The sequence below is a fragment of the Carettochelys insculpta genome, chromosome 2 (assembly GCF_033958435.1).
Source record: "Carettochelys insculpta isolate YL-2023 chromosome 2, ASM3395843v1, whole genome shotgun sequence".
In the NCBI taxonomy this organism is placed as follows: domain Eukaryota; kingdom Metazoa; phylum Chordata; order Testudines; family Carettochelyidae; genus Carettochelys; species Carettochelys insculpta.
Genome location: NC_134138.1, coordinates 234,930,712 through 234,940,812, shown reverse-complemented (window position 1 = coordinate 234,940,812; position 10,101 = coordinate 234,930,712). Strand labels below are relative to the sequence as shown.

General features: G+C 45.1%; 1 protein-coding gene across 2 annotated transcripts in view; it reads right to left on the bottom strand.

The window, feature by feature from the left end:
* The window catches only part of KRIT1 (KRIT1 ankyrin repeat containing), a 49,394-nt gene that overhangs the window by 4,226 nt on the left and 35,067 nt on the right, over window positions 1–10,101 (bottom strand). For both annotated transcript variants that reach the window (XM_074986228.1, XM_074986229.1), the window contains exons 15-17: window positions 3,400–3,487; window positions 1,278–1,484; window positions 825–941 (exon numbers count right to left, since the gene is read on the bottom strand). In XM_074986228.1, coding sequence (XP_074842329.1) covers window positions 825–941; window positions 1,278–1,484; window positions 3,400–3,487 — 412 coding nt within the window. The remainder of the gene's footprint in view (window positions 1–824; window positions 942–1,277; window positions 1,485–3,399; window positions 3,488–10,101) is intronic.

Here is a 10,101-nt window from a genome sequence, read left to right as displayed (position 1 = left end):
CCTAAACCGTAGAGCCCAGAACTAGAAACCATACTCTAGCTGAGGCCTCGTGAGTGCCACAGAGCAAGCAGAACAATTGCTTTACATATGATACTCCTGTTAATACACCCCAGAATGATAGTCTTTTTTGCAACTGCATCACACTGACTCTCATTCAACGTGATACACTTTCACCCCCCTTTCATCCCCAAATACTTTTCAACAATACTACCACTTAGACAGTTATTCCACATTTTGTAGTTGTGCATTCAGTTTTTCCTAAAGGAAGTACTTTGCACTTACTAAAGCAATGGGTAGAAGCATGTTATTTGGTCAGATCTGACTTGGGAGAGTGGCTGATCTTTTGGATTAGAAAAATAATGTCTGGTTTTCAGTAATCTCTCACTCTCTCCGGGGCATCTGGCATTGGCCACTGTTAGAAGGATACTGGACTAGATGCACCTTTGATCTGACCAGTATGACTGTTTTTATATTTTTATCATAAAAGTAGGGGGTGGATTTTGTCTTCTTGTTAACCCGCATGTAGATACAGTTCACTTTTGTTATTGACTTAGTAACTCTAATGTTATAACTACCACCAGTTTTGGGATGTGACTGCTCTGTTCTTTTTATCAGTCTATCCTTAATTTACTATTCTCAGCTCTCACCCACATCTAGGCATAAATACACCAAGACTGCTTAACTGGCTTAAGAGCCAGTGATATGGAATCTTGTGAAAAACTTTCAGAACATCCAAATACACTACATTACTGAATCGTCTTTGCTCACATTTGCTGACTTCTTATAGATTTGCTGTATTTGACTACACTTTTTCCAATGCTTACCTGTTTGGTATGAACTATAAAGCTCATTTTGTTTTCTGGACTATGGATTTGGAAACAGGTGTCTGCATCTCCTAACTGCCACATAAAGCATCCGTACTTTAGACTGATGAGCAAACCCTGCAGTGAAAAGTAGAAAAAGTTGAAACAATTTTCTGAACTCTCTTATGAACCTTCCCTACTTTGTCTAAATAAGGTTCTGGTATACAGTTAAGGATACACCACATACAATACTGAATTTTAAATGATTAATTGCCAAAATATTAGAATTTCATTACTAAGAATTGAAAGCTGGAATTCCAGTGTTTTAAAGAGTTTTTAAACTTGACATGTTGATTGTAATGCAAACAAGATTTAAATTCAATGCTCAGAAGTAAAATAAAGCACCAGCACTTTATAGACTCCCCATGCTCTTAACTCGTATGTAAACTGCTAGTAAAAATTGCTAATCCTCACCTTGGTTTCCATATTTAGGAGATGAAATCCTTTTACATTTACTCCTACATATACTCTGATGACTTTATGACTGCTTGAACTTGCCTTGGTGAATACCTGTCCTGTAAAAAAAGCAGCTCCATAGGTAGGAATTTCCCAGCAGTTCTGCAAGAACATGCGTTGCAGATGATGCATCTCTTTACTTACACCTTCACTCGTGCTGAGACTCTAGAAGGAGGAGGAGAGCAAATAAGTCACACAAGAAATTGTATTAACAATGCACATTCTTCAAATAGGACAAAGTGATGGATGGTTTTCTTGAAGGACTTTTTCTAATAATCATCCTAAAATACCACACCCAGACCAGCAGCATAGGAGCAGTGTGGTGGGAAGTATCAGGCATTTAATGCACCCTTCTGGAACACTGCACCTGTTAAAAGTGTGTCCTTTGTGTGGGGAAAGAGCAGTGAGTTCAGAACTAAGAGTGCATAGAGTGGTCATCCAGGATCAGCTGCTTGTGAACCAAAGAGAATTGGTCCTCCAGCATATAGAGAAGGGCTGGGAGCAAGTAAAATCCAGTCAGGGCCCAGAAGAGAAGATAAAAATTCAAAAGCTTGGCCTGATCAGGGACCTAACTCTGACTACATCTTTTCAGTGCATAAGCAAATACTGAGCCTTTTGAGAAACTCAGCAAAATTACACTGTAGAATTTAAAGGCCAAATGACCACTTTGAGCTGGGTTTCAATTGACTTTGGTAAAATTAAAGGGAGCTCAGTTCAAAGATGCACTATCACTCAGATGAGTTCATGACAACCAGTCTCAATTTGTCAAATATTCAGAACTGTATAAAAAAAAAAGAAGTGAAAAAACTTATCTAAGTTTCATAAACTTACACTCTTTTGTCTTATACTTTATGCCTAAACTGCACTGCCTGCGTCCCTTTAAACACCATTAGCTGGCTGGCATCAAAGTGGAAAAAAAAACAAAACAAAAACCCAGACTGCCCAAAACCAGATTGTGCCTTCAGTGACACAATTTACTGACAAACAAATCAACTTTTAATTTTACAATGAGAAAAGAAACAGCTCAGTACTAAGATGCATTTCAATGTACAGTCATACCCCAAGATACACCTATTTGAGTTACGAGAATTCGACTTTACGAGGAGTTTCATTTAATACCCCTACTTCAGCTTACGAAGCATTTCTTCGCATTTATGAGGACCAATTTGGAGGCTGGCGGCTCTGGTAGGCAAGCACTGAGGGGATGGAGTCGGCTGTGTTGATCTTGACGAAGAGGCTGTGCAGGGGGGCAGTGGCGCCCTGTGAGAGGGCGGCAGTCTGGTGGGGAGGTAGACTCGTCTGAGTCCTGGCAGTAGATCACGCCGCACTGTGAGACGTGGATGCTGGACGCACAGCCCATCCCAGCCCCGCTGCTGCCGCTCTCCCCCACGGGCAGCTAGGGGGCTGCCGCCGCCCACCCTGCACAGCTGTGCCTCGGGCGTCGCTCGCTGTCTGTGGTGCTCCCTCCCATTTAGCACCTGGCTCACCCACTGCTGCCGCCTCAGCTGCCACCAGCGGGGCCTCTCCACCGCACAGCCCCACACGAGAGAGGCATCGCCCCACACTAACTGGGGGCCGCCTGTGCCTGCCTAGCTCCCCACGCGGCCAGCCCCTGGCAGCGCCCCCTCCTCATTTAACCTAAGCTGCGCTCAGGCCGGGCTGCCTCCCCGTGCCCTGTTCTGCCCTGCCCGCCCCTTGCACCGGATTTAATGGGATTTGGTGTTGTTTTAGCATAAATGGGTGTACATTTTGGGGCTCATAAATGCATAAATTTTTTCCCATTGAAATTAATGGTAACTACATTTTCGACTTACGAGAATTCGCCCTAAGAGGGGTTTTTCAGGAACGAATTACCCTCATGAGGCGGGGGAAGACTGTACATTATATTTAAACTTGAATAGAAAATATGGACTACTGAATCGGTAAAAAGAATGATTCACTATCAATTTTTAGTCTTCCTATATTTCTGGCTATGTGCATTAATATTGTTATAGTCCACAACAATAACAGAAAACAGAAGAAAAAACTGAAGGTTTTAAGATAGAATTTCCAAAATCTTGGATACTGTTCATGTTCTTACCTTGTATTCATGTAGTATCCTATTTGTCCAGTGAGGAGCCTTACTTTTTAGTTTGGTGATGGGTACTATAGATTTAAGATTTTCTTCACTGAAATAAAAAAAAGGCAAAATAGTACCTATTTTCCCATCAATGAGAAAAGTGCAGGAGAGAAGACATTGTTTTTCAGTCTTGGGAGAGATTGTCAGCCCCAGTTCAAGCTGCAATGTTGTCATTTAGCAACTGAGAAGCTTTTTGTGAAAGGCAGCCAAGATATCCCTCTGATCAAGATTAATCCTTAGCTTGTGCACAGCTAGTGTAGTTGACTAAGCAAAACAGTTACTGCTGTACTTTAAAATGTGTAGGTCATATCGATTCCAATTAGGTGTATGTGCATTGCAAGCACAGTCTTTGGAAACTGCTTCCTGTCAGATTAGCTGTGGAAATCCCTGGACCAGGGCCTCTATATTGCTCTACATATGACCCTGCCAACCCCACGCCTCCTCAGTTCCTTCTTGCCAATTACTCCAACAGAGGAGAAGGCAGGTGGATTTGAACTGGATATGAGCAACACATTTCCAAGAACAAGTTATGAGAAGATTAGTAACCATATTTATTTCTTTGACTAATGGCTCATATTGATTCCAATTTCCAAAGCCTTACCCAGGCAGTGGGGTTGGAATTACAGAATTGCAGATCAGAGCACCACTCTGCTAAGAGTTACATCCTCTCTGGCGTGCTGGATTATGGTGAAATAGGATGTAAATGCATGCACCAAGGACCACTCCCAGCTCTGTTGATTTCTTGGATTAGGACCAGGGCTAGGAAAGACGTCATTGAGGCCTGTATCCTTGCAGAATATGCTATGAGTGCTGGAGCTGGATTTTCTCCAGACTGTAGCATGTGTGGATGCAAGGCATAATCTAAGAAGATATTGTTTGCGATGATACTGCAAGACCCTTCACCCAATTTGCCACCACTATGAATAGCTGGTTCAACTTAAGAAATGGCTCAGTGAGCTCAGGGTGGAAAACCAGTGCCTACCAAACATCCAGAGAACACACCGTCTGCTTAGAGTTCCTTGTATTAGGGTAGACAATAGGCAGAAATGTGTCTTAGCTTGTATGAAAATGTGACTCAAACCTGGGAAGGAAGGCTGGGTGAAGCCTAAGATGAATCTTATCTTTGTGGAAGACTGCGTAAGATGAGTTGTAGATGAGGGACTTCAACTCATAGAGACACTCTCCTTGCCTAACTTCCATGATACACACAGAAGAGAGCAAGTTATTAGTGGGTTGAAAGGGGTACCGCGATTTTGGAGAGGAGTTCCTTTGGTGAGGAGTGCCTGCACCTCCCAGAAAAGGAACTGCTAATGAGAGAGACCCCTGAAGGATGATGGAGAAAGTGGGTGGAAGAGAGAATAGGGGCAGAAATGAAAAGAATATTTCACTTCAACTGTGTAGAGAACCCAGTGGTCTGAAGTAATTTGGGACCATGCATGGTAGGAGTGGCAAAGATCATTCAGAAAAAATGGGGAAGGATATGGTGCTGAGACTGATGCTCTGTTCTTGGGTGCACCTTCAAAATGATTGTTTTGAACCAGACAAGAGTTTGTTCAGGCCCTGGGGGTCTACCCAGATGGAGGACAGGAGGTTTTGTGCCTGCTACTCCTGTGTCTATAAGAGTCCTGCCTTGACTGAGGAGGAGATGACTGCTGGGGTTGTGGTTTAAAGGGCTTGTGTTGGGTTGCTGGGGTATGCATACCCAAGGATTTCATTGTAGCCCTGGACTCATTTAAGCTATACAGCCTGAAATCCATCTGTTCAGCGAAGGGGCCCATGCCATCAAAAGGCAGGTTTTGAATAGTTTCCAGAACCTTGGATGGAAGCCCCAAGGCCTGCAGCCATGAGCTGTGCCTTATGGCTTTTCCAGAGGACAAGGTGCCATGCTGCTATAAGGAGTTACACACGACTGCCTTGCCCTCTTTGATAATGGCCCCAAATACCTCTGCTGGTAACAGTTCCTTATACTTGAGCATTGAGTTCCATTAATTTAAATTGTATATACACTCAGGATTGTCTGCTGGTTGGCAATCCTGAGTTGAAAGCTGCTTGTGGAGTACATTTTGCATCTGAGTAAATCCAGCTGCTTGGTGTCTTTGGTCTTAGGTACTAGGGCTTGCTGTCCCTGACTCTCCTTCTCATTGACAACCACCATCAATTAAGGAGCAGGGCCGTGGAAGTATGACGATACAGTCATTCCTCTTAAGGGGGACATAATATTTCCTTTCCATATCTTGGGTGGTTGTGGGGGAATGGAGGCTAGCATCTGCCAAACGGTCTTTGCATTGGCCTGGATAGTTATGATGAGTGGTAAAGCCATCCTAGATGGTTCCTCTGGTGCCAGAATATCCAACATAGGGTCCTCTCACTTTATCAGCTCCTCTGCCTGCAGGTTCACACAGTATTCTGCATCCTGGGGGGGTATGGCTATCTACTGGGGGGAAGCCCGGATGTGAAGGTGCAAACCACAACCTTATCCAGAGATGAGAACCAGGATGCAAGAGGGAGGGGCAGGGTCTTCCTGACCTTCCTGGTCCTCTGGTATCCCCACTCCACCTCTAACCTGGGGTCTGCCATCCTATGCTCTGGTTCAGAAATGGGGCGATGGGTTCTGGAGGCAGTGGTGGGACTGGTAAGTCCTCTGTGCCCATAGGGGTGTGATGGCTGGCTGCTGCCTCTAGAACCCTTATCTCAGATGCCACTGAATGGGAAACTTTTGGACTGACTGAACAGGGCATAGTGGTAAGTCCAAGGGGTCCCATCCAGTCTGCTCCATACCAACTTATATCTGGCCTGCTTTGAGTATCCAGAACTCTCCTCTGAGCCAGAAGACAGGGACCTAGATCATGAGGGCCAGGGTGGTAGGGAGTGAGCTGTGACTGGGAGCAGTACTGTGAATGGGGTCCGTGTAAGGACATAGAATGGTGCACAGACAAACAGTGGCAAGACCAGGACATGCTGGGCAACAGTGACAAGCACCATGAATGAGAGCATTGGTGGGACCTGTAGTGGTGCTGTGAATCAAGACTGGTGCTGAGACTCAGAGCAGTCTCTCTCCTCTGGAGCCCGGAGACAGAACATTGCTGGTTTTCCCTGGGACAGTGCTGCACGCTGAGGAGGCTTGGCACAGAGAGCCTGGAGTCATGGCACCATCATGTCTATGAGTTCTCTTGCAGCCTTAGAATGTCCAGGGTGAAAGGCAGTGTAACTCCTGTACCAGCTAACACGGGTAATTCAGTTGTACCAGACTCAACAAATCCCCTTGTGGAACCAAATTCAGTGGTGTCAGCTCCAAAGTTTTCTGCCATGGGGGCTCCTCCCTGGGATGCAGACCACTGGTTTGTTCTAAGAGGGTGAATCCCAAAGTTGAGGAATCACTCCATTGTCTCTGACGATGCTTCTGCCCTGGTGAACAGGATTGATTCCAGGTCATCTCTGATTGATGGTGTGCCAGAGAGATGCGTGCTGCAGTCTTGCCCAGAGCTCGTCTGTGGAGCCACTTCTGTTATTGCTGCTGGGGCACTACATGCCAATGCACGCTGAAGTGTAAGTGCCTCCTCCATAAAGAGCTGCTTACGTCTAAAGTCCCCCTCTTTTGTTCTTGGGCAAAACCCTTTACAGACCCTGAACTTATCTGCCTGATACGCATCCCCCAGACACTTTAGACAAGCATCATGTGGTCACCCTCTGGCACGGGATGGGTCAGACGGGCCTTGGCTTAGCCCAGTGTCTAGGATTTTAAGTCACAGCTTGACAAAGTCCTGGCTGGGATGATTTAGTTAGGGCTGATACTGTTTCAGACAGGAGGCTGGACTAGATGACCTCCTAAGGTCCCTTCCAGGTTTATGATTCTATGCAGGATCTGCACGCTTAGAACCCTTGGGACTTAGCCATGCCATGAATCCTCCAGGTAGCTCACTCCCAGGTTGGTGGGAAACATCCCCCTCAGTCTCCCAACAATGAACTATTAACACTACACAATAAACTAAGGAAGACAAATACACAAGTAGACCGAAGCTAAGGAGAGGTAGAAAACTTGCTAAGCAAGACACCACAGTTCCAACGACAATAACTGGTGGTAAGCAGGAACTAAGGAGGCACCAGGGTGGCAGGGTTATATATATAAAGCAATACAGAGACACCACCCCAGGGGGTTCCACAGCCAACTTGACAGGAGCTGCTAGAGCCATGGTGTCCAACCAGTTCTGAAGCACTGCTATAGCAAACTAGCCACATTATTCTGAAAAGATATTCATTGTTCAATCCAACTAGGCACAGTCAACTGGTCAAACAGCCACATTTGGCTTGTGGCTAGCAGCTTGGATACCACGGTGCTAGGGAAAAACTTTCTGACGACTGTGCACACAGCGCACACACACCTATTTGGGATTTATATGAGAAAATACTCGAATACCCGTTTCTGTCTACCTTGCCCTGTAAGTGGTCCACGAGTGAGGGATTCTAGGAGCAGGAGGGAACCCATGGTACTCTACTTGATTCTAGCACAGTACAGCAGTTACCATTAGCTGCGATAAATTATGGTGGGGGCCATTTCAGCTTACAGTCATCTTTGCCCCTCCCCATTTTTTCTCATCTGCATCAAGTGTAAACTCAGCACAACAGAAGATCTGTCCCCTTACCATCCAGCTTTTAAAAATGACCTGAAACCAGGTGAATAGAAACAAAAATCCATGAATGCACATTATTCACTTGAAAATGCTTTGTATATTGGACAGACTTCTGACTCCCTTAGACAAAGCGTTAATGGGCACAAAACAGACATCAAAACACTCCAGATCCACAAATCAGTTAGTCAACATTTTAATAGAATGGGGCATTCTATTAATGACCTAAAGGTATGTGCGTTACTGAAAAAGAACTTTCGCACCGTTCTTCAAAGGGAAGCAGCCGAGCTGGCTTTTATATTCAAATTCGGCACATTAACAGATGGTGTAAACTGGGATGGGAACTTTCTGAGTCACTATAGGGGCTCGTCTGCATACTTGGCTTAATCTAATTCTCGACCTCCCCCCTCATCCCTCTACTGTCTGATTTGCTCCCCTTGATTATCTTTTTCTGATTTGTCCTCCTTGCTTACTGTTTTTGGTTCTCTGTGCCTTAAATATTGAGTCTGGTCTGGTCTGGCTATGGTCTGAAGAAGTGGGTCTGTCCCACAAAAGCTCACCTAATAAACTATTTTGCTAGTCTTTAAAGTGCTACTTGACTGCTTTTTGTTTTGATAGTGTATAGACTAGCACAGCTTCCTCTCTGTTACTATTATCCACTTGGTTTACAAAAGAGAGCTCTTACAAATTTCTTTTTATGCACAGTCTGCACAGGTAATTTCACCACCTGCATATATTATGGTCTGAAAACAATAAAAAGAAAGCTTGGATAGTACAGGATACCCACATTTCAAAAACTGTTAGCAAATCACCATTACTGAGGAAGAGATTATCATTAAAATTACAGATTTGAACGGACAGATCTTTTGCTAAATACATTCTCTTGTTCTAAATCAAATATAGCAAAACATAAAATATAAACAAAAATGAGGGTATCTGTCCTGCAAGAATAAAAAGCAAACACAAAGTAAAATGAAAATGAGTTATTTCAAGATTTGGAAAAAATATTCCCTATTTTCACCTCTGTGCTACAGGACTACTTGCTATCTAAGAAGAGAAGAATGGCTATACTGGGTCAGACCAATGGTTCATCTAGAAGATGTTCTGTCTTCTAACAGTCACAAAAGCCAGACACTTCAGAGGAAACTAACAGAACAGAGCAATTATTAAGTGTCCAGCCCCAGCTTCAGGCCGCCAGCGGTTTAGGCAGACCAAGAGCATTTGGTAGCATTCCTGACCATCTTGGCTAATAGCCATTGATGCACATATCCTCCATGAACTCATCTATTTCTTTTTTTGAACCCAGTTATAGTTTTGGATTGCATAACATCCCCTGCTGCTGTTTGGCTTCTCTCCCTCTCCTCCGTGGGTTGGGAGTGGCTGTGTGGGTGCTGGCCAGGAGGCATGCTGCAAGAGCAAGCTGGCAGTGGGTGTTTGGGGTCTGGGTGGCAGAGAGCATGCAAAAATGGGATGGGAGTTGGGGATTAGGGTGGGAGGTAAGGAGCAGCACTGGGTGGTGGGGGTTCAGGAGCAGGTGGAGGTGAGGGGTCTGGGCACGAGTAGGGTGAGGGAGGAAGCGGCTGGGTGTGAGGGAATGTAGGAGCAGGATGGGGTAGTGTGGGCAGGAGAAGGCTGGATGAAGGGGAGGGCACTTATCTCCCTAAAGCATTGTCGCTCACCTCTCCCCAAGCCAGCGGTGGCTCCCGCTTGGAGCCAGCAGCAGCTCTGTGCCCCGGCCACCAGGGCTCCCTGACCAGGGACACTGGCAGCTCTGCTCCCAGGACCGGGATAAGAGAAGTTCAACCAGTATTAAAATCCTGGACATTTAAAAAAAAAAGCCAGCCAGATAGAGGTTTAACGACCCAAACAGTAAACTTGTGCATCTTCATTCATTAATGAGCAGTTGTAAGTAGGACTATTAGTGACTTTAAAAAGTATCACTGGCACTCAGATTGTACGTAGAGGTCAAAAGGTCAAATTTCAGCACTCTGCCTTGGAAAGGTTGCTGACCCCTAGGTTATACAATAGCTGACACACC